Below are 25,929 nucleotides of genomic sequence, written 5' to 3' on the forward strand. Positions count from 1 at the left end.
GAATGGGCCAAAATCACACCTGAGCAATGTATGTGACTAGTTTCTCCATACAGGAGGCGTCTTTACCAACAAAGGCTTTTGTATGAAGTATTAAATACATTTCAGTAGTTCAATACTTTTTCCCTGTGTCATTCCATTTTGTTACACATAACTTAATTTCTGAACTTATTTGTTTTGTTTTCTTTGTATGGATTACTTGGGCTGTTACCGACATCTGGTGAAAATTTCAGAAAATGTCAACAGCACCTTTAGAAAAATATTTACTGAGAAAAATGGTGACGTGTTCACTACTTATTTTACCTGCTGTATAATGTATTTTAATGTATTTCTCATTGCATTACACTGTAATTGTCCTGACCACATCATTTATTGTACATAATGTATCTAATGCAAGACCCAGAGTATTTAAAAGGCTGTTAATGTGGCGTTCCCCGTCTGGGAGATTAATAATAAAGTGAGTGGCTGAAATAAAAGCACACCCTTCAAAGTTCTTCCCATACCGTGAGCTGTGATGGGGCCGGCACACAATGTGTGAAGTTTATGCTCCCTGCTGTTGCTCCTGACCTCCCCCATTCTCTTTGCATCATTACACTCTTTTTGTGACCAAATAAACTTTGACCAATTTGTTTTTTCCTCTTTAGTGCTATTTAGCTAGTTCAGGTAGACTAAAGCGATTTTGACACACACATCCCGACTGTGACTTTGTTTGTGCATAGTGTCTCTTCAACACAACATTTGCCCTCTTATTATTGCATTATGTGTAATTTCTATAGATGCTATGCATCCACACTAGAGAACAGCAGCTGTGAAAGCAACTGGATAGTTGTGACACCATGCTATAAACCTGTGTGTGGTGTGAGAACAAGAGAGTAAGAAGTGAGCACCTAATAAAGATTTGGACATGCTTGTCATCAAAAAAGCCTCAATGACCGTTGGCTTTTTCTTAATGGCATCAAGCCATTTAGTATACACTACACAAATGCACAATGAAAATGTTTCAGATTTCAAATTTTTTTTCATTGTTCCTGTTTTGTACATTGTGGGTAGTAATCTAATTTAATTAAAGCAATTAAAACGGAATTTAAACTGACTGTGTAGTAACTACACACAAAACTATATGTGGTATGTATGAATTATTAAAGTATGAATTCTTGTCGGCATCTCTTTCCAAGTTATGTGTAATATGCACAAATGTTGGACAAAACTGAAGTTGATAAGCACTTGGAATTACACAAGATGTACTTCTGTGATTGGTCTATTAGAGTTCTTATGTACAGAAATGGAGGGCATGATTACTATGCGCTTATTGTTTTGTTTTATGTTGGGTGTGCAATAGTGCATCAATATTTTAAGGAATATTTTCAGTGTCACTTCCTGTCTCAGATTTTCTTAGGGGTATTCCAAATAAATCACACATTTTACACATATTTTGCAAGAAAGGAAAAAACATTAAATTGTTTGTAAAATTATTAAATGGAAAGTTCAATCAAAAATTGTCATCATTTACTCACACTCAAGCTGTTCCAAACTTGTGCCAAGCTGTGTTTTATATATATATGCAAATTAGTTAAATGCATTACCAGTTATATATGATGTCAGTTTAATAATGTGAGACATTATTAAAATAAATATAACAGGTAGAAAACATAAAATAAAAATAATGTATTTTCCAGAAAAAAAGAAGTAAATTGCAATTTTTTATAACACATTCTACGATTATATCTACTTTACGCCAAATGCACTGATTTGCGCTGCTATGCAAATAATATTGACTTTCCACTGATTGAAGCCTATCCACATACACAGCAGTCAGTTCTTCAGTATAGCTAAAGCAGGCAGCCTCCTCCCCACGAGTGGAGAAATCCCGCCTTCCAAGTACAGATGTAACACTACACTGACCAATCAGTGCTAAAATATGTCTACCACGTGACTATTCGCGAGCATTGGGAAGCGTCCATAGGCGGGGACAATAGTGGGCCTGGCTCGTGCGTTTGGTTGTGTAGGTAAGCCTTGGATGAGATTTTGTGAGTTTTCTATATTATTATTTGAGTATTTGGCTGTTTAATATGAATTCGTTATGTCCACGTAAGCAGACTTGGCGTTTAGAGCCCATGTCTTTATTTTACACTTTTTCTTTAAGCCACATAGCGCTGGAATAACAGTTTCCTGTGTGAAAGTAACCGCCTGGATAGCAGCGGTCATTTCTCCTTTGAATAAAATCAGTTATGTTTTCATTTTATAAACAGTCATGCTGTTTTGTATAACACTCACAGACCTCTTTTGACTTTTTACAAGACTCGGACATATTTTTATATATTTGAGTAGACTTACTGTGTAATTTCTTAAGTGTGAAATTCCGTTAATTTATTAAACGCATTGTTAAATTGACGCTACTAAAGAACAAAAGTGTGCCTTCAGATGATTACAATGCTGCAATGATGTATTAACGTCGACAGAAGTTCACAAGCTCTTAACTGACAGTGTATATATAGCTTTATAGCTTTTATTGTAGCTATTCCATGTACTTTCATATATTTGACATTACAAAACACTTCGGAAATGTAATTTATAACACGTTGGTTTGTCCCCCACCCCCAGACTCTGAGTAGCTGTTTTGGACTGGACTGAATCTCACCACACCTTATTTTTTGGACAGCTTCATACACAGATGTTACATCATATTCCACTGGATATGTACGTGAAATAGTTTAGGATCCAACTCATATTTTGTTTCTTTCTTCATGGATGGCATGGCTTTTGGAGAAACGTGATTTTTGATAAGTGTTTGCAAACTCGTGGGAAATACTAAGCAAAGTTACTGTTCAAGTGAAGTTTCATTCCAAAGATGGATCAGCAGGCAGCTGGAGGGGAGGACCCAAATAAACCCTCCAAAAAGAAATCCAGTGAGGATGAGAGCAAAAACAAAAAACTGGTATGTATTATATTTTCAGGATTCAATTTGTTGTTGTTATTTTTTAGTTATGCAAAACTAATTCTGATATTTTACAACAACATGGGTGTCACATGTGTTTGTAAATGGAAAAACATGGGGAAAAAAGTCATACATTTTTAGAAACCATGGGGACAGGCCAAAATGCATTCTCATGGAAAAAGAAAGTAAAATTAACCTGCATTTTTGCTAAAGAGAAATGCCTATAACAACACATAGTAGAAGCTGGTCTCAGCTTGTTATTGTTAAAGTCATTGTTTAGACTTGTTCATGAGGGACACAAAAGGCCCCCTTTTTGTGCAGTGACCCTGTCAGAATTTTTTCTGGGCTTTTCTACCTCTGGAGTTCATCCAGATAACTTTAGCTGTGAAGAATTTAACCATTTTTGTTATCGATCAACAAAGTTTCTCTCAAACCTGGAGTATGTTTTCACTGCAAAGATTAACCAGCTCAGTCAGCACTCTCTGGTGGAGCTGTTGAACCTATCAGTGTATTACTTCACAGGACCCTGAACCTTGTGATAATGTGCTGTCAAAACACTCTTTGAGTGTCAGTGGGGTCTGGAATAGTGTTTGTGATAGTGCTGAACCTTTATGGATGGTTACACTTATCTCAAAGGCTTAGTAGTGAAACTAAAACGGTTTGTTTCAGTTCTTGGTTGCTGCCTTATTGAAAGTTTGATAGCGTTGTGGAAAGTTTGCTGACTTACTGACCTCAGGGCGAAGTAGGGCCATGTGATATGTGAAGTTATTTGTCTGTTGTGTCCAGTATCAAGCTTACTAGTGGCGTCATGTGATTTTTAAGAAATACAATGTCTAACCAAAGGCATCAGCAGTAACGGAACAGTCTGTTGGTTAGTGAATGCATGTTAGGTATTTGTCAACTCTATGATACAGAGCCAAGTATTTTAGTATTACCGTATGTCATAGCTGTAGGGAACCGATTACTTCATCACTGTTGCACAGCCTTCTCATGTTTCATATGCCACTTTTAATGACCTGGGATTCATTTGCTTTGACTTCTAAAATTGGTAATGCTGGTTACTGGATGTAGGACAGTCTATTTCAAGGTGCCTCCTTGTGCATGTATTAATTACTTTACAAGACTGCCTCGCTTCCTGAAAGTTGTGGCCTTGCCTGTAGACTTAACAAAGCCGTCTGAAGATCATTTAGTCATCTTGTAAGGTCTCGGACAGAGCTTATCGTCACAGCAGGGTTCCAGAACAAGCGAGGTGAATGAGTGTTTTAAGTCTGTGAAATCCGCATACACATTGTAACTTTGCTTAACAGCTTGTCTCCAGTCAAATGAGCGTGTCCTGTACCAGCTTCATAATGACAGCGCTCTTTTGGGAGCTGCAGGAATCCATCCGTTTATGAGCTCTATTTACTTTGTGGAATGTAAACCTTTGGAAGCCAGATGGAGACTTTCTGATAGCCGTATTTGTAGCTGTAGTTGAACAGTGCCCTGAAAGTAGTGTGGTAGACATACTACAACTAACTTTTTCTGTCACTTTTGATTAATTTTAATGCATACTTGGTGAATAAAAGTATTAATTTCTTTCCAAAAAATAATCGTACTGACCCCAAACTTTTGAACAGTAGTGTAAGTGTTATGTTAGTTATATTGATCTCTGAGCTCTAGAGGTCGACCGATATGGGTTTTTCACTGTCGATGCTGATATTTAGAAATCAGGGCAGCCGATATATGATGCCGATATTTTGACAGATTTTTTTTTTCCCTTCATCTCATAAAAGTGAGTTTGAGTAAATGATTATTGCAGGGTACAAGATAGTAATAGTAGTAGTAGCCTAATTCAGAGTAATACAATTAGTAGGGGTGTAACCCCAACATCCTGGCCAAATTCGCCCATTGGCCTCTGACCATCGTGGCCTCCTAACCATCCCCATATCTGCTGATTGGCTTCATCATTCTGTCTCCTCTCCACCAATAAGCTGGTGTGTGGTGGGCGTTCTGGCGCAATATGGTTTCCTTCGCATCATCCAGGTGGATGCTGCACACTGGTAGTGGTTGAGGAGACTCCCCCCTTCTATTGGCGCTTTTCCACTGCGTGGTACGACTCAGCTCGGCACGGCTCAGCACGGTACGGCACGGCTTGGCTAGGCTCGGCTCGGTTTGCGTTTCTACTGCAGTTCAGTACCGCTTTAGATTGGGCGGGATTATTCACATGTTGTTATAGTTGCGCCGCCTCTATTGCCGCGACTCCTGAAAAATATCATTGCGCGTCACCCCATCAAGCTCTCGCTGGATCCGCTCCTCTGCTATCAAGGAGAGGAACGTCTGTACTTCCTCAACAGACAATGAAACAGCCATTTTTTGGTTGTTAAAAAAGGTGTGCTCGTTCAAAACAGTTGCGTTTGCTGGCTGTGCTGATTTAAATCTAGCTGTTCTGTTGTGTTTGTGTCGCAAGTTCAGTGACGCAGGTAGTGACGATTCTCTCCGGCCAATCCGTGATCAGCAGTTTACAAGTCACATTTTGGTAACGGTACGGTTCACTTGGAACCTCAACCAAGGTGGTACTAAAAAAGTACCAGGTACTGTACGCAGTGGAAAACCCCCCAAAAGTGTACCGTACCGAGCCGTACCGTGCCGTAACATGCAGTGGAAAAGCGCCATATGTAAAGCGCTTTGAGTGCCCAGAAAAGTGCAATATAAAAGTAATTATTCATATTATTATTAATAATAATACATGGCTCAAAACTTAAGAACCTTCTCAAAAAAGTTCTGAAGCATGCTTTGTGTTTGTTTGCTGACAGACACCAGTGTTTCCCACAGACTTGCAAATGCAGATTCATCTCAGTTTATTCAACAAAGTAAGTATTTTGGGAAATCTATCTAATTTCTCAATGTATGAGAAACACTGGACACTGCTATAAGTCAAATGGCCAAGTGATAACAAAAATAAAAGAGTTCACACATATTACACAGCCTGCTGCTCATAACTGCTTAGAGTGCACTGGCCACAAGCGATGACATCGTGGATGCTATTGTTGGACCTACACACACATTTCATGAGGAAAGTTAATGTGCACGTTATAATCAGCCCAGAAGTTTTGTCTGTTTCTACTTTCACATGCAAATGACTTGATGCACTTATGAAAATGATAACTTTCCGGCATAAATTCTAGTAGGGTAAAAACGTAATTATGCTTTTGAAATGGTCTGTTTTGCCCTGCCATCATTAGCTGAAGCTGTGTGTGAACAAGAAGTGGCAGCAGAGTGTGAGTTGCTCAGTCTCTCACGCAGCCAGAGAGAGATTCACCGGCGTTCTGCAACAACGCTTAGCTGCCTGCAGATGCGCCTGCCTATAAATTGGCCTAATTTGCAGCACAATCAGCCGATGTCGTTTAATTAAAAAATGCCAAAATCGGCCGGTCAATCGGTCGACCTCTAATGAGCTCTAAAAAGTAATGGGTAGAAATCACTGAGAAATTACTATTTGTGAAAAGACAAATACTTTAAAAATATATCTTGTAATCACAAACAATTGGAGAAAATTTGTACATTTATTATTCATAAAAAAGTGTGAACCCTGACGAGCATTTAATCCTTGTAAGATATAGAATGACAGACTTGAATTATTTACATTTTTAATAATCTTATATTCAATCATTTTAATATATTGTCACTATTGGTTGCAAGCAAACAGCTTTGTCAAAGCAGAAGTACCAGAAATATTGAGGACCCCTTGTCAAACAGTTAAACACTAGTCAGAGTATCTGCAGGATCAAATGTAAGACTGTAAGACCTGCACAAATAAAATTAATACCATATGAGTGGGGTAGCGAAATGTCTATAGTAACATAACCTATTAAACTGTAAAATGACTGTAAAAAGCATAACAAAAAGTTTTATAAAATGATAAACTTCACATTTTAGCCTTGAGATTCAGCCTTGTGATGAGTCAAACGTATCAGTTATGTTAATTTAAACAATTATCAATCAATTATGTTAATTAAATAGCCTAACATATATCTTAGTGTCTTAATTGTTTAGATTTGTATTATGCATTAGCTTCTTGTCAGTGCACTGGCTGACATTTACAACTGTGCTTTTGCTGCATTTTCGCTTTAGTCTGAACAAAAACAGCAGATGGGCTTATTGAAAATGCAAATTCATTCTTTGCCAGCAGGTGGCATTTTTGGAACATCAGAAATACAGCGTTTCCCTGGGAATGGCAGTACAGGAAGGAGTGCAGCACCTGACTTTGACACTTGCATTGCTCATATTTATTCAATGAAATCATAACCATTTGAAGTTTAACTGTCACGTTGAGCTATATCGCAATTCTTGTCTTTCCAATCCATCCCCAAATTTAAGACATCCTGGAATCATAATTAAGATTTTCTTTAAGACTTTTTATGATCTTAAATTTTAAATAACTAAATGTAAGACTTTTTAAGGACCTGCAGAAACCCAGAGGATGTTGAGGGTTACACACACACACACACACATACTCTCAGCCCTTAACACTGATGTCACTATCTTATAGTGATCTCACTGTTGCCCACCCAGTGACTGATTTGGTGTCAGGCATGTTCTCTGTTTCCTAATTTATCTGCATACATGAGAAGTCCAAAACTTCTGCTGTTGCACAGTAGCTTTTAGCAAAATTGAGGAAGTGATCCACCAGAAGGGTGATCAAGTTTAAAATCATCCAGTCTTTTTAGATTTCTTTCAGTAACAATTTAGTCTTCAGCATCTATTATGGTAAAAGGGAGGGAATGCATTTGTTTGTTGAGTAGATGTAGAACATTGACATTGATGTATTTGGTTGTAGTTTATTTTATGATGGAAAGTAGAGTATTTGTAAGAGATAGAAAATGGAGCACACATCTATCACAGCTTGAAGTGGGGTGGTGCTTCATGACTGGAGGGCAGGATAATACTTAATTTTACAAAGTTTTTAATGACTGGTAAGTGGGGATTCAGAGTGAAGTAACCTTATATGGCTTGATGCTGCTGTTTTCAGCAAATGTTAAAGGGGTCCTATTATGCTCTTTACAAAGTCTTGATTTTGTTTTGGGTGTACTAGAACAGGCTCTCATACTAGGTTGTTTGAAAAACACATTATTTTTCACATATTTTACATTATTACAACACCCCTCTCCCCAGTCTGGCATGAATAGTTCCTGTATCAAATTAAAGCCCGCCTTCTGAAATATGAAATGTGCTGTGATTAGGGCTGGGTATCGAGTTCGATACTTTTTAGGCACCGACCGAATTGCCTCAATACTATCGAGTATCGAAAAACGTCTCGTCGTTCAGTACCAAATTTCGATACCTAAGGGGTTAATCTCATCAGCGTCAGTGAGGCGCAGATCGATCAGTGTTTGACATCCGCGAGAGCGATGCGAAAACGTACGGAGCAGTCTGCTCGTGGTATCTTACTATAGCCTAATACACCGATAGGTCTGCACAGTCGGTCCGCGACTGTGACACTCAGAGATGTGGCTCACACGTGAGGATTTAGTGTGAATGCGTCCCAGCCCCCGTAGTTGTAAGGCTACATTTACACTGGTGCACTTTTGTTTTAAAATGAAAACGATCCTCGTCATACTGACGTTTCCACTGCGATTCAAGCCAACTTTCCACTATCTCCGACAAGCGACAGACCGAAAGTCATTCATTTGACACTAGTGTAAATGTAGCTAACAGATGTGTAAACTGAAGACTATTTGAGCTTTATTAAAACTATTTGCACTGATTTTTTGTTTGTTACATTTTTTGTTCCTTTGTGCAGTGGCTTTGAGTCTGTATAAACGTCAACAAGCTGAAAAATAAAACCCTAAACATTTTTTTTTTAGATAATGTAATCTTGTTCAAATAGATTTCATAAAATTGGTATCGAAAAAAGTATCGTTCAGGAACCGGTATCGAAGTCAAGGTATCGGTATCTATATCGAAAAATTTTGACCGATACCTAGCCCTAGCTGTGTTTGGTTAGCTGGGCCAGTGTGTGTTTTGATTGGCAGCACTCGGCGCCTGGTCGGGAAATGTCATGCCCCTTACTATAGCCGCCTGCGAGCTTCAGTGTAAATATTGTGTCAATATCAAATCAATTTGAGCACGATTTAAACCCGGATGATTGTAACCACTCTAAGTTCATCTGCCTTGGGAAAGCTAGCGTGTCTCCGACATAGTGATAATAACACTCATTGCCTTCTCTAGTGCAGCTCAACCAGGTCTCGTCCTATTCGTCGATATTTGTGATATCAAAAATCCCGGAAAATATGCGTTGTAGTCCAAACGAGTCGTTCGTTGTAGTTTTTGAAAAGTGATTTCTGTTAAATAAAATATCTCCTTTTGAAGTGGACTACTGGACTTTGAAGTTTGCAGATCTTTTTTATGCTCAGCAACATTACAGACTAACTAAAGTTGAAAAAGCATGATAGGACCCCTTTAAGAGCTACCACAGAAGGGTAGCATATGCACTGCTGTAATTTATAAACAAACACTTTCACCTGCATAATCTTGATAGCAGTTGGGAAATTTATTTAGTTTTATATCAAACTTCACAGATTACGGAGTGTGCTGTTGGTTACAGTGTTTATTTGCTTTTTTGTTCATGTTTTTAGCTATTTCTTTATTTGTGAAAAATAATGCAATAGGATTACAGAAAAAATAAGTTGTGAATTATAATTAATTGATTTTTTTTTTTTCAAAAATATTAATTAAAAAAAAATATTTAATTATTTTAGTAAGTTATAATTATATAATGTGTGTGTATGTATATGTATATATATATATATGTGTGTATATGTATATATATATATATAAATAATTAGTAATTATTATTTTTCAAAATAATAATTTTGCTGCAGAAATTTATGCATTTTTATTCATTGTCATGCATTTTTAAGTCATGGCTTTATATTGACCATTGGCAACCATCAAAAAATAAATATCAATCATCCACTAATTATTAAGAAAGCTGTTTCAAATGACAATTTATGGACAACTTATGTGTTGCCAATAGATTCCAGCATTGAATATGTAAGATTGTTTGAATGAGAGCCATCACTGGTCTGTCCTGAGCTGGATTAAAGGAAGGTTATAACCCCTGGTGCAAGCTGAGCGTTATCACAGAGAGTTGGATTTCTGTAATGCACTGGGGCTAATCTTTACAGTCAGTCCCAGGATCAGACCCACAGGGAGAGAAAGGAGGCAAGAAAAGGGACTAAGAATGCAGCATTTGTTTACAACTTTCAGATTGGGAATGACATCATGGATCCTCAGTTTGATCCACAGCTTCTGATTTGTGGTACAAATAAAGACAAACACAGTTTAGGCACTTCTGTTCAGCTTTCTTATGTGATGTTGACAGTCTAAAGTTTGCTGCTCTGTTAGTCTGTTCTTTTTTTGCACCCGACTTGCAGTGTAAAATAATGTGAGTTTTGCATTTATGGAATGAATGTCTTTACTATAGTCTTTTAGCTGGGTCTTAGCCTACCGGATGAAGTCATGTAAGCGGAATTCGCATACCAGCCCATTTCCTCAAAAGGCATTCCTGAGCACAGACTGAATGGAAGTTTACCTCCATTAAATTCCATTGCAAATGAATGAAACTCCTAAAATAGAATATAAGCCTGGCTGCTGTTATGTAACGGACCATAACGGAGTGCAGATTAGTGCAGGCGATCGGTACAGCATGTCCTCATGTAGTCATGCTGTAAGTGACTAAAGTAAAATACACTGTGTTTGTTGTGAAAGCCAGTGACCCTAAAAAGTGATTATCAACCTGTTTTAATAAAGGAATTAAAGGTGGTGTGGAGGCCTTTGCTGTCCAGCATTATTCAAAGCAGAGGTGTGAATGGCCAGATTAAATGTGTGAAACAGAATTGAATCATTCCTCATGATTGCTGTGAGCTGTTTGATCACATGAATACATGTAAAGATCAGTGGCGTGCTGAGTGTTTCTCACATCTAATAACTCTTCAGTGTATGATAGTTTTAATCATCTTGGGTGTGTTGTAGAAGTACATGTTGTTTAAATAACCTGTGCTTTTTTCTCATGAGAAAAAAATTAACTGAGGCAGCTGTACTTGACTAGTGTTTGTTTGGCCGTGACTTGTCAGGGTTGTTTAAATTCATCATTATTGATCATGATGACGATCTGTATGTGTACAGAATGAAAAGAATGTTAGATTTGGCTATAAGAACTTGATACTTGTGCACTTTTATTCCCATGATGTTAACCTGTTATACTGTTACTAATTCAGTTGTTTTGTAGTAGTATGGGATATTTTTTATGTTAGTATGCAAGTAATGGTCATCTTAAAAGTTGTCTAATGTAGTGCCAGCATACTGTAAGTCAGAAGTTCACTGAGGTAGATCTGTTTTTGTGACTGACACAGATGAATGGTAATAAGTTAAACACCGTGTCAAATATAGCAGTTGTGGGTGGAACATCAACTTAATATTTTTAACCACATAGAACAGCGCATTGTGGTTATGTGTCTTTGCAGGTCTGATCGCTCTTGTGTAACTTTTGAGGTTTGCATTGTACATGCACTTATATACACTGGGGTTCAAAAGACTGAGACTATCTGAGAAAATGCTTATTTTTATTTTTTTTAAATATAATTGACAAATTATATTATCTGCATGATTTGAGTGAACAATTGAATATAAACATATCTTAGTAGCCTATTTGGTTAGTTTCTCTTTTGATTCATTGGCTCATTTGATACATTTTATTCAAACAACCTGATGGTCTTGTAATCAAAAATCTGAAATATTTATTATAAATTTTATGAGAATTTGTCAGAACATTTCTTTGAAATCCCAAAACTTTATTTCTTAAATTAGAATTCCAATCATTTGAATATCATCTCAGACTTTTGGACCCCAGGGTAAACGGTTTGAGTTGGCATCTGTAGCTGGCCATTTTAGACTCAAAGAGGGTGTTGGGGATCTCAGAGAAACTAACAGGAAGTGGAGCACATGTTGAGTGTCTGGGGGCTCACAGGAAGTGAGGAAGGGAAGTGCTTTAGTTACACTGGGGGAAGCACAGCCTGATCATTCTGACATCACCCTGTCAAGCAGATTTGTCTGGCAACACTCCAACACTCTCTTCATAATGCTCACATTGTCACATGACACAAGGCAGTTGAATTGGATCTCAGAATACTTAATGTTGCCATTTGGGAGGGGGTTCTCTCTCTTAAATCAATCACATGAGATGGCTGTCCAAAGAAAGCTGTTCACACCACCATATCTCTGCATGTTTCAGAGAAATATAAACATTGGCTCAGCTTTCCTGAAATAACCAACACACCAAAGATTTTTCCCATGTTCAGGCAACAAAGCTCTTGGGATGGGTTATTTCATGAGGGCCCCTCCTGTATTTTGAAGTCATCAGTCATTCCTGGGTTGTGCTGCACAAAAGGCAAATCCCCTGGAATTTTTTTTCAGATGCTAGCATGTTCACGTCATTCAAATGAGTCTGTTTGTTTGCATGTTGAGAACAGTGGAGCTTTGTTTGATTGGGCAGATGTCTTAAAGTGTCATGAAACCCCAGACTACTTTTGCTGAGATTTTAGCAGAGGTGTTTGTGTTGCACATCATAGAAGACTATGTTAGCATCCATTAATTTTAATTGTTGGAGGAAACTGGTTAATTTTAAGCTTTTTTGCACTATTTTTATCTTTAGTTTAAAATCTACATCGTGTTGACTAGAGGCCGACCGATGTATCGGTTTTGCCGATTAATCGGCACTGATAGTTGATTGCTGGAACTAGGTTATCGACAAAAATCCATGCCGATAGTTTTCCGGGTTGCGTCCATTGCTGGAGCAGCTGAGAAGGGTCTGCTGTCATTACACAGTGCGAGAGCAGCCTCTAGTGGTTGAAATCACTGACAGCACGTGCTATTTGTTTAGACACGTGATACTGCACGCTGAACAGAGCGGGAAACTTCAGACGTGGATTTAAATGCAGCCGACAGAAAATCCTGCCACGCCATTCACATAGTTTTCCTTTAAATTACATTATTTTGGTCCCGAATCATTGTTAATGTACATAATGAATTGTGTATTGTGCATTTTCAGCAAAACGTTTGTCTTTCTGTAGCTCGAATAAATTCTGTGTGCTTCATTTATAGAGGTATAATATAGGTCGTGCTTTCTCTTTCCGTTTGCTCCGTTTTTTTTTAAACACCGAACTTCAAACTCATCCATGCCAAATTGTTCATTCTTGAAGCAAACTTGTGTCCGTTTGGTGAAAATAAACAGTTTTAGACCACTGCTCGAGTTGAACGCGACGCGTCCGGAGTGTGTGTGATACCGGTGAGTTCTCCTAGACTCAGCGCTGCGTATACATAAAATATCCATATGTATATAATTTTAATGCTATAGCCTTTGTGTATATATTTAAAGATATGCATCTTTAAGCATGACAGTTGAAATGAAATGGTAACACTTTAAAATAAGAGTCCATTTGTAGCATTAAGATTAATGAAAGCTGTGTAAGCATTGTTCCTTGTTAGAGTGTGTTAATTTCAACATTTACTATTACTATTATTATTTTTTACTACTACTACTAGTATGGTTCAGTACTGTTTTTGTTAATAAAGCACTATTTTAGTTTTTGTTCAGTATAAATTTAAAAACTATCGGTTAATTAACCGGTATCGGCCAGTGTGGTCCAACCTAGCTATCGGTATCGGCAAAATCCACTATCGGTCGACCTCTAGTGTTCACTTTGTGACGTGGCAAAGGAATATAGAACATCGATGATGCGTCAGTGTCTTTTAAATTATTAATGAGACTGCGTGTTCTTATCCTGTGAGAAGACACTTCGCTTAATTATTCACAACAGCATGTGTTGATTTGCGATGACAGACGCCTCAGTGAGTGTAACTGTTTTTACAGCTCCTTGACACAACCCAAAAGGCTTATATAAATGCCACAGAATAAGCCTTAAAAGTTGCAGAGGTGCAACAGCGCGTTCATATATGTTTTCGATGCAGAGTGCAAATGGCTGTGCATTTATTTGTTTTAACTTAATGGGAGTGAAATGAAACTGTCTGAAACCGAAGTTGTCTGTTGTCTGTCTCCCCTCTTCCCCCTCCACTCACAGCGCACCACGCCCACTTTTTTAGCGTTTTTTAAAACTGTATCGAGAACTAACCAGTGCTGAAACGGGGTTTCATGACCCATTAATAGAGAATGGGTTTGTTCATTAAGTCAATCTAGGAGCATATAGATTTAGTCCTCAATGACAATTGTGAGCCAGAGTAAGACAGGTGTCAAACACACAAAGCAGCCATTGCTTTAGGTACAATAACTAGTCTGTTAAGGTTTACATTTTGGAGTGAACAAGAAAACAAAATTTACTTTTTATTTTGTTAATGCACTTTCTTGGCTATAGTGTAAAAAATTAATTGTTGCACACTATTCTGAAAAGGAAAAAAAAAGGTTTTGATATTGCTAGAAATAATCTAATAGCATGCTCCATCTCTGAACCAATTTAAATATTTGGATGCTGTGACCCGTGCCTTTTTTTATTGATTTTGTTTTTCTACTTTTCTCCAACCACTAGGCTACATTCTCATATAAACACTATATTTTCACAGTTCTTCATTGACAAAATTAATTGAATATCTTGTTTCACTTAGGAATCAGTTTGCAGAATTAAAATGTATTGTGGAGATGGATTAATTTGGTCTGTAAATTGTGGAATAACATAAACCGTTTTGCCAGATGCTTGTGTGTCAATGCTGAAGGAACAGATGAGGCATCATTTTTTGAGTTCCAGGGCTACATTTACTATCTTGAAACATTGATCAGTCCATTAGCAAGCTGAAGTCAAGCTCACTCTTCTTGGTCAAGAGGAAAGATCAAATACCTCAGTTTAACATGCAGTTTTCTTTCAATAATTTACTGTAGACTAAAAGGATTATTGTTCCTTTAATGGTATTATACTAACACTGAATATGATTACCTTCCTCCCACATGTATAATTATTTGTGCATTCATCAAATAGCATGCACCCTAGTTTAATGGTAGGTTTTGTTTTTATTGTATGAACTTTCCAAAGCAGCAGTGTGATTTCTGTTGTTTTTTACATCTGATGTTTGAGGTTAAAATGTCAGCGTCTCTTATGAGGTTTGCAGCTTGGTTTAACAGGTTCATTGTGCTACATGCTCTGCAGTAGATAGGGATTTGAACAAAAAATGTTGACAAGTTCCCGTGACACAAAGAGTGACCTTGGTTGGTCATGTGATGTGGTGAGAGGACAGCTTGGAACATAATATAGTCCTTGTTTCAGTAGCAAAGTTATCTTTCATCTCTAGAGTCTGTTCAGCTTTAGTCACTCTGCACATTTCTAAATTAAAACTGAGCTCAAGCCACAAGGCACACCAGAAACAATTACGTTATCTATGATGATGAAACCTTTTATACAGCATTGACATCAGTTACTAGAAATGGCAATCTTTTTCTGTTGATTTCAGGAATATTCTGGGCAAAGTCTGCAGTGCAGCATGCAAGCCATGATTAATGTTGTAGTTCAGGGTTTACCAAATTAGGGTTTGTGAGGGAACTGCAGGGCGTTTATGAGTTGATAAAACTAAATTATATAAAATGTAAAAAATCAGTTAAACCTCAATATACAACACTAAAAAACATGCTTTATTTCTTAAAGGCTACAGTAAGCAAGCCAAAGGTTACTGAGATCTTTGTGTAATGGAGGGAAAAACCCATCATCCCCTTATATTGCCATCAATGTGCAAAGCATCATCTAATTACATAATATGCACAACGTAGTTTGATTATTTTAATTTTTTTGACATGCTTTATAGATGCAGTTTCTATGAACTACAGATGATGATACACAAGGCAACTTTTTGAGCAATTTTGCCAGGCAACATTGTTTGGGCACTTTCCAAATTTCTATCTGGATACTTTAGATCGTCCATTGACGGCAACATTGCTGAAAAGTTGCCCTGTGTATCATCAGCCATAGCTACGTAAAAACTCCTTCAAAAAGTTCTGCTTTCTTATGTTCATTTGAAAAATAAATGCATGCTGGTTTGGAGTGACCTGAGGGTATATACAGACAGACTTTTCATTTTTGGGTGAACTATTCTTTTAAACTTTCAGATCAAAAGGTTTTCCAGACCATGAGAAACAAATTTAGTCCCGGTGTGTCCAAACTTCTGACTGTGTGGCTGTACATATGTGTTTTATTAATACAGAAGCTAAAGCTAACACTGCTTATCTTGACTATGACGTTATCATGCACAGGAACTCATGCATAGGAACAGGATATTGTGACTTTTCAGTTCTTATAGAGTGTATTCTGTTCTTCCACTTTTCTTTCCCCCTTTACTCTGACCAGCGGTGGCCTTGGATCATGGTTTATAACTAGGTCACTCTATAATTATGGTCTGATTAACTCTGAATGTGTATAACTTGACTAGATGCGATGGTGAAGTGAATTGTCATGATAGAGACAAGTAACAGGATACAAAAAGACATGGACAAAGGTTGAAGGAAAACGGGAAGAGAAACTGATTTGAGGGTGGTTGAGTGCAAAGGAGAGTTATTTCACATGTATTTGACTTGCACACCAACGATGACATCACCGTTTCGGTGAGTTGAGCGAGTTGTCACAGACCACAGAAAGCCAAGCACCGGAAAGAGCTTAAGTCTGTATATCATTAGACAGATTACATCTGCAGGCCCTGCCTTATCTGGCTACACTCAGATAAGCTACGGATTGAAAATGAAGTCAAAGAGTCGGCCACCCCTTCTGCTGGATGTTCCCACTTTGCCTCATTGCGATGATGAAGAACTATAGTTGCATACACAGATCTATGAGGCCTGCTGCAGTATCTCTGCAGAGATGGCGAACAGGCACGTCTGGCATCACCCCAGACTCCCCAGCAGGGCTGACACAGCGCCAGCCTCTGCAAACTATGTGTTGTGCTGCTTTCTCGTGGAAAATTTATCGCCGTTTGTCAATTTCATATTGGCTAATATGAGTTGGAGATAACATCACAGCTAAATGTGCATTTCAGCATGTTAATGTCAACGTTTAAGCAGTGGGATTGAATTACAGTTGTTTTCTGTGGCCATTTTCACTTAAGTGAGCTCTCAATACAGGGATATTGCACATTAGTAAGCATCAGCCTTAGTTGTGCATCTAATGTAAATGAATGCATAAAAGCTTTGACTAAAACCTTGAGTTGTATTGAAGGAGTAAACCAGGTGGCTGTGTATAAAGGTGTCTACTAAATAATATAAACGATTAAATTAGCAGTTGAGGCATTAAAGAGTTAATTCAGAATTCAGAAATGTCATTCCAAAATCTGCGTGATTGTCCTTCTTCTGTGAAACATAAAACACATTTTAAAAATGTGTTTTTATTTTGTCCATACAATGAAAGTCCATGGGATCCAATGTTGTTTAAAGCCCAACATTCTTAAAAATATCATCTTTTGTTTCTGCAGAAGAAAAAGTGACAGGTTTAAAAACACTCAAGTTTGGAAGTTTTCCCAGATCCCCTGATTTTAATCACCTTTTGTGCCTTCTTTAGTTCAGGTTAATGGTTCTGTGGTGTGGCAAATAATTATTTTAAAGTACATGTTTTTAAAGGGGTCATATGATGTGATTTCAATTTTTCCTTTCTTTTTGGAGTGTTACAAGCTCTTGGTGCATAAAGAAGATCTGTAAAGTTGCAAAGATTAAAGTCTCAAATCCAAAGAGATATTCTTTATAAAAATTAAGAGTCAACCACGCCTACCTAAAATGGCTCATTCTAACGCCCCCGCATGTCTACGTCAAGATGTGGGAAGATTTGCATAACACCGCCCAAACGTTCACACAAAGAAAGAAGGAGTACCTTTTATTCTCACTGTAGTATTGTTGCTGCCGCCATGTCGTGAAGACGCTGTGTGTTTCGTTGTGAAAGCGAAACTACTTTGTTTGGCCTTCCAAAAGAGGACGATATACGCTTCGTCATGCCTAGAGCTGATCCGTGCTGGTCGCTGAGGAAATACATCAACTTCGCGCTGTGGATCGCCGGATCGGCTTTCACCGTGGATGAAGCGGAGTCCAGCCCGGGGTCGCCACATGTGGTTGCGCAAGCCCGCCGGCCGCTCCTTCGTCAAATCTGCCGGCCGCGCCTTTCTCAAGCCCGCCGGCCATTTCTCACTCAAGCTCGCCGTCCTCCGCTCACTCTAGCCTGCCGTGTGTGACGCTGTGTGTTTTGTTGTGAAAGCAAAACTACTTTGTTTGGCCTTCCAAAAGAGGACACGACTAGAATGTTTGTCATTTCTCCAATCACAAATGCAGACATGGTTTTATGTTTACGCGGCGCAATGCAACGCAACACGTAAAAAGACAGTATAAGTCATTATAATCCGTAGTTATGTCCCCACTGGATGCAACAAATGCCTTGTTTATAATGGGTTTTAATGTTTTTGTCTCATCTCTCCGGCTGGGACACGGCATCACGGTATGGTAAGGGGCGTAACATTTCCGTCACCCGCTTGAGGTATTCGGCCAATCACAACGCACTAGATAGCTGGCCTATCACAGCACATGGCTCGAAATTTACTTTTTTACTTGGTAGCACTGGTGCTCCCAACTTCAAAAATTTAGGAGCACTCACCAAAAATTTAGGAGCACCACAACTACAAATTATATATGAACAGATTTTATCCTTACATTCTTAACTTTAATGCAGATTTTGTATTGGTTAATATTAGCTGTCAATCTCTGTCACTGCTTTTCGCTAACTACTGCGAGAAAAATAATGCGCTGAAGAAGAGAGAAAATGAAAAGAACACTGACAGATTTCTTTTGTAAATAACCTAAAGTTAAGCTCTTCTTTGCCGAGGGTTAGGATGGTGTATGCGGTGTTAAATATTACATTCAACTCTGCGAGTTGCACCGAACGACTGGCAGCTAGGGGTGTGCGATATTGACAAAAAATTATATCTCGATTTTATCGATAACAATAATTTGACTGAGTTTTACTGTGCTGATATCTTAAGGACTACAGTCGACAGCTGAAATTTTTAATATTCATATTCTGTGTGGTGGTCAGTTCACAGCAGTGACAGAAATTAATCTTTTCCAATAAGTTTAAATAGATTTTTACCTTTTATGGTAATTTTTACCTTAAAGCCATTTTTTTTTCTAAAAGTGTGCATTATCATTTGAGTCAAATTCTTATATTTAATCAGTCAATTATAATAAGACATTTGGGCTGTTATCAAGCAAATGAAAGTATCAATCAACAAAATTAATCTTTGCAATGCAGAGGAAACACAGAAGCTGCATCTGAAATGGCATTTAGATGCATTTACACACTGATTAATGCAGGACATGAATGCATTTAGCCTGCAGTTACACATGCATAAATAATATTTTAATATTGTAAACATAAAACGTTGAATACTGATATTTGAAATATTTGAAACTTTAAATGTGAAATTAAAACCACCAGCAGGTGGCAGCAAGTCATTGTTAATAAGTGAGTCATTGCGATTGAACCGACTCATTTAACGAATGATTCATTCAGGAACGAAACGTCATGTTGCTCAGAGACACAAAACAGTGCTGTGACTGTGCTTGGAATTATTTTGTTGGCGAAATAGAGCAAAAAGAGGAAATATAGTGTCTAAAATGTAAGTCTCTTAATATTAACTTCTTTTTTTATTGAACAGTTGTATAAAATCAATATCACATTTGTAATCAGGCTGATTTTTGGAGGAAACAGCACTCTTCTTGTGATATTGATGAACTATATCAGGGATAAGCAACGTCGGAGTGCCGCTGTAACCCTAATCAAACACACCTGAACAAGCTAATCAAGGTCTTCAGGATTACTAAGGCTACAGACAAGTGAGGTTCTTTTTCAGGGTTAGAGCTAAACTCTGCAGGACATTTTGCCTACCCCTGAATGATATGAAATGATGTAAAGGCCCCATATCTTGAATTTTGTGATGCATTTGAATAGACTGAATCATGCCGTGAAAGAACGCACTCTAAATGTGCACGCGCACTAATCTAACCTAATAGGCTTCACGTCATGTATGCATGCACTCTTTGTAGGTGTGTTTTGTTTGGATTTGACTTTGCAATTTACTCAATAATGTCAAACCGCACATCGTAAAACAACAATTACGAAATGTGTAGATTCGGTGGCGAACGCTGTTACCTGCAAAGTCCATCCCACAGGCTTTACAGTGAACGCAGTGCATAGAATCATTTTCATAGCGGAGCCACTAGAAGTCTTTCAACCACTCTCTCCGAAAACTGTTCGGCTGGTGGATCAACATTCACCACATGATCGCTATCACCAGCACCATTATTTGTAACTTTAGGTGGTTCACAAAAAATGTCAGTTTCTTTTTTTATTTTCTCTCTTCTTCAGCCATTTACATTCCCCGCGGTAGTTAGCTCCTTGTCACCTGACAGCGGAAAGCAGTGACTGGGTGATTGACAGCTAATATTAACCAATCTAAAATCTGCATTAAAGTTAAGAATGTAAAGATGAAGTTTAATTGGTTATGTAGCCTAACGTTTCATAGAACGGCAGACAGGTCACCGTATCAACACTCAGAAGGCACATACCCTGAACGTTTTTAGAGAAATTAAAACAGATCGCACGACAACAATTATATGCACTCGCACAAATGCTCCCAAATATATTTTGAGTTCGCACAGATTAAATCTCGGGAGCATATGCGGCCAAAATGGTCGCAATTTCAAGCCTTTTTCAGACCGATGAGCTTTGTAAAAATCGTCGCTTTTCAGAAAGGCTGTATGTGGAAAATAATGTGTTTTTTGAACCTTAAACCGCATAAACATTTAATTACACCAAATACACAAAATAATGTTATTTTTAGCAACATCATATGACCCCTTTCATGTAGTATTTTAGGTAATATGTGGATATTAATGCTATGTACATAGTGATTATAGAATATCTAGCAAAATGTTCTTTAGCATTGTTTTGCAAATGAACAGCATGAATATTCTGGTTAATCTGATTGGCCAAAGGGTCTTTAGGTCGAAAGGACTCAGCAGGGCTCTCTAGCTATGTTTAGCCTACCAGCATCTTAATAATTAATCTTGTAGTTTAATCAGAATTAATGCCCTTTTATTATTATTATTATTTTTAATAAAGTAGATTAATCGCATCCAAAATAAAAGTTTTTGTTTATATAATGTACAGTATGTGTGTGTACTCTGTATATGTGTTATGTATATGTAAATAGACACACATACAGTATATATAGAAAATATTTGCATGTATATATTTATATTCATATAATTTATATTATATATAAATTATATGAATATATAATTTATATTCCTATAATTTATATTATATATAAATATATTTAATATATAAACAATGTATTTTTCTTAAATATATACATAATAAATATACACAGTACACACACATATATTATGAACACAAAATACTTTTATTTTGGATGTGATTATTCGCGATTAATCGTTGCCCAGCACTTACATAAAGTAAATAATACATTTTAAGTTTACTATCTTTTTATTGATTTTTATATTTTATTTATTTATTTGAATATTTATATTATACATTTTACAGATTAAATCATATTTCAGAGTTTAGGGTACATTTATTTGGAATCTGCAATCATATTAAATGTAATTTGGAATTACTGAAATGTGTATGTAAACATAGTCAGACTGTTCATTCTGAGGAATGAACACATGGAGCTCAAAGGACCAAAGATCTTTGGCAAGCTTTTGCTATTTCCCTAATAATTTTCCTCCGAGTGGTCTGTCTCCTCTTCCTGTATTGTCTCTGCTGTGATACTGGGCAGAATGTGTCTGTTTATATTTAGCCTTGCTCATCAAAGCTTTATTTCTGCTTTTGTAAGGCCAGTGATATGTTGAAAGAATTTATCTTCATTAGTCCTGCTGTCATATAAACAAAAATGTGTTTGTTGTAAATGAACAGACTCCACTTTACATGTAAAAGAGACATAGATGCATTCAGAGTTGTACCAGCAGTTTGTTCACTTTCTCTGCTGCAGTTGGTTGTTTTCTTATGATCTGATAAGCCTTTTTATTTGTAATTTCTTTGCTTAAATCTGTCATTTATTGCATGTGGTTATGGGTTCTCCCATGCACAAAGGCACAGAAGTGTTTCCGTTGGCCCTCATTTCTATGTTGTCCCTTCCCTTCAACAGAACATACACATAAAAACATTGGCTGATGACATGGTAAGGTGTCTGTTTCTTTTATTTTGTGTGTCTTTCTTTTTCTCTTTTGTTTTCTTCTTTTTCTCATCTTCGCCACGACTACCAGCGTGTTGTTAAAGTGAAGTGATCGACGAAGAGAGATCAAAGACAAAAAAGCAAAGTCTAAAATCAGTCTAAAGTTCACTCCAGGTCAGCAAGCCGGAGTTCAAGCAGACACATGGCAGCTTGATGCAATCGTTCATAATAAGTTGTCAGACCTTGTCTTCATTTTGACTTTGGTCTCTCCTTGAACACTTTAATTTTACAACAGATTGTTTTGATTCTTTTCATTCATTTGTTTTGATTTCATCCATATATGCATGTTCCCTCTGTTTTCAATGACAGACTAACAGTGACTACTAGTGCATGGTCTGTTTTCACTCTCTCTGAGCTGGTAACCCATGACCGGAATGCCGATGGAAACCACTCACATCTCTTTCTAATTAGAAACCTTAAACACATCATACTCACATTTTGCCATCTTATGTAGTCCAGAATGCTGTCTGTGATATTGTCTCTGTATTCATTATGACTGTAAAGCGAACATGAACAAGTGGAAAGATGACACGGGTAATATCACCCCTTGCTTTTAAAAGTACAGCTTGGCAAGGTAAAGTAACAAGGGAGCAGGTGAGTCAAATGTCAAGCTATGAACTTTAAACTACATTTTAAAACTTTATAATAAGTAACCAAACTGTTTTGTACTAACTTAAAAAGACCTCCATGAAATCGTAAGGAGAGTTTTGTGGTTATTAGTCCAAGTGTATTAGCTTTGAGGACACTTATTTGCAATTATTTGATCAAAAATACAGTAAAACAGTAATATTTTGAAATATCATTACAATTTAAAATGTTTCATATTTGAATACATTTCAAAATGTAATTTATTCCTGTAATCTTCATTGTGACATGATCCTTCAGAAATCATTCTAATATGATGATTTTTTTGCTTGAGATACATGTCATCTTATCAATGTTGAAAACAGTTGTGCTGCTTAATATTTTTGTGAAAACTATGATACATTTTTACAGGAGTCTTTGATGAATTTAAATTGAAAAGAACAGCATTTATTTGAAATAGAAATGTTAATGTCTTTACTGTCACTTTTTGATCAATTTAATGCATCTTTTACAAAAACATTGATGGCTAATGTTGAACTTCAAAGATTTTTGTCTAATCATATGCTTTCAAATGTGCTTTCCCCTGCAAAACATGGTCAAACCCTTACCCTTTATGCCTTTATACGCCTACATGCCACTTCTAAACTTACTGTCTTAGTAAGAAATACATCAACAGGTGTATTTCACAGGGCCATAAAAGTTAAACCGCTTCTTCAGAAGGCCTTGCATAGTATTAGCATTTCCACTGTCAGATATATATGTTCTGACATATGTACCAGTTATTTACTTCACTTTAACTCAACTGTCTTTCCAGCGTGACAGAATCACCAGTTTTCGAAAGCAAGGCATGAAGAAGGAGAAGCCTTTTATCCAGCACCCCACAGACCCTATCTCCACCCAGACCGAGCTGCCTGTGCCCCAGCCACTCTTCGACGAGCGCTCCATGAACCTGTCAGAGAAAGAGATTGTGGACTTGCTTGAGAAGATGATGGTGAGTTTGTTTTCAATCTGCACTGGGATCTGTACTGTGCTCCAGGCACTGCATGACCTCAGACGCCCTTTTTCACTGATGCATATCAAAGCATGGAGCTCATGTTAAGGGTGTCAATTAGGCCATCAGAACCAGACTTTTCAGTGACATTTCGCCTCTCGCACACTTGGCCAGCAACGTAAAATGTGAGTTTAACAAGGATTTTTCTCAAGCATTTAGTTTGCAAAGCCCTTGTGGAAAAGGAGAGTGCTTATTACAAAAAATAAGCCAAATATAACGTTTGACTTTAAATCATGTAATTAAGTACACTTATTTTGATGTGCTGATTAACATACTAAAGCACATGTGAAGTACTTGATTTTAATTGTAACTCTAGTGTGTTATTTGATGTTACAATTAAAGTTAATATATTTTAAATATACTAAATTGCTACATTTTTCATTAAAACGAAAACTTAACCATATTTCAAAGACCAGTATACATAATTATGTAATTACATATAAAGATACATTTAAGTCCTACTTAAATGGTTCAAAAATCACTTTAAAGTTCAGTTAATTTGATTAAATATAAATTTAACTATACTGCATTTTTATTTAGTTTCCATTAACATGCTATTACGTGTAAGAAAACGTTACATTCAGTTTGCACTTAAGATTATTCTTTTACATTCTACTATTTTCGTAATAAGTTATTTTTGAACTTTATAAGCATGTTTTTATTTAATAAAGTGTGCTAAAGTGCACTTCTTTTTCACAAGGGAGTACTTTTGTAGTAGGTTATTCTTTGTTTTAGTCAGTTGTATAATGGCCTGTTTCCTACCTGGAATTGAAACCAAAGATCTGTAGCCCAGTGCATTAGTGACTCATCGTAGCCATTTGTTTCCTCATGTTTCTGTAGTAGCGAAGTCACGTTTATGATGCATAGATCATCAAAGACACCTTATCTTTCCTTGTCTCTCTTCTGCTGTCAATCACGAGTGGAGAATGGGACTTGAGAGCTTTGCGCTCTCTGCCGACAGGTTGCATTAACTGAGCATTGGCTAGACGTGACACTTGTTCGTTTTCCCCTCTGGGAGAGAATATACATTAGCTACCAAGCTTTTATATGCATGACTCTTCTTGCTAATTCTGTCATTAAGTGTGATATGTTGACAGCTGTCAATAGAGCATCCACCACATAGGATAGAACAAGCTACTGTTACGGATAGGGAGAAGCAGCACATTATTGTCTTAACAGTTTTATTTTACTTGCGGTGAGGGCTGAATGCAGTCTTCACCCTACCTGTGAAGTTCCCGCTCTGTTTATCTGTACATAAACACACACACTCCTCAATGGTGTCTTCAATCCCCAAGACACCAAAACCGACAGGGCTGCTGCATACACTGGCCTCAATTGAACTCACACTTGTTTTGGCCTAGACAAGTCAAATAACAAAATCTGGCTGCAGAACAATGGGAGGATTATTTCCCAGACAAGAAAAATGTTTGCTTTGTATTAGTTTTTTTTGGGTCAGAGCTCTCCCCATCCTGCATCTGTCACAGCAGAGTCTGTCTGTGATGCTTTTTGTATTATTTGACTGTTTCTGTGGATTTATTGTTTGTAGATCGGAAACTCTGCCAATTTCGCAGCACCTGAGCAGAACTGAGCTTCAGTGCCCATTTTATGTACTCTAAACTGCCTTCCAGGCTCCACTGTGAATTGTACACCTCATTAGGTTGATACCATTCACATTGATAATTGACTGGTACTTGCGTCAAAGGCAAAAGATTACTGGGCTCCCCACCAGCCAAACCTTTTGACATATTTTTCGAAAGAGGCAGCATTTATTTGGAGAAATGGACTGCTTACCATCTGTGTGGTGAACAATAGCTCTATAGTTTTGTTCTGTGTGATTCTTACAAAGGCATTCTATTGATATTTCTTTTTGCTTTGTAATCTGAATACATTACAGGTACTTGATATAATATTGTTTGCAGGTCAATCAGATTTGTAATTTTTTTTTATATCAGAGACATTACCTTACAAAGAATCTTACAAAAATAACATACATAGTTCATTATTTTCCAAAGTTTGTGGTCAGTAAGATTTTTTTTATATG

The 25,929-nt window shown here is 37.2% G+C and overlaps 1 protein-coding gene across 1 annotated transcript; it reads left to right on the plus strand.

Moving 5' to 3' along the window:
* The first annotated feature begins 1,949 nt into the window (after positions 1-1,949).
* Positions 1,950-25,476, plus strand: LOC107593227 (protein diaphanous homolog 2-like). The gene is made up of 5 exons (XM_016282859.1): positions 1,950-2,003; positions 2,599-2,932; positions 22,166-22,198; positions 23,652-23,828; positions 25,435-25,476. The coding sequence occupies exons 2-5, from the start codon at positions 2,846-2,848 to the stop codon at positions 25,474-25,476; spliced, it is 339 nt and encodes a 112-aa protein (XP_016138345.1). The 5' UTR covers positions 1,950-2,003; positions 2,599-2,845.
* The last annotated feature ends 453 nt before the right edge of the window (positions 25,477-25,929 follow it).

Source organism: Sinocyclocheilus grahami, unplaced genomic scaffold, assembly GCF_001515645.1.
Source record: "Sinocyclocheilus grahami isolate Dianchi unplaced genomic scaffold, SAMN03320097.WGS_v1.1 scaffold167.1, whole genome shotgun sequence".
Taxonomy (NCBI): domain Eukaryota; kingdom Metazoa; phylum Chordata; class Actinopteri; order Cypriniformes; family Cyprinidae; genus Sinocyclocheilus; species Sinocyclocheilus grahami.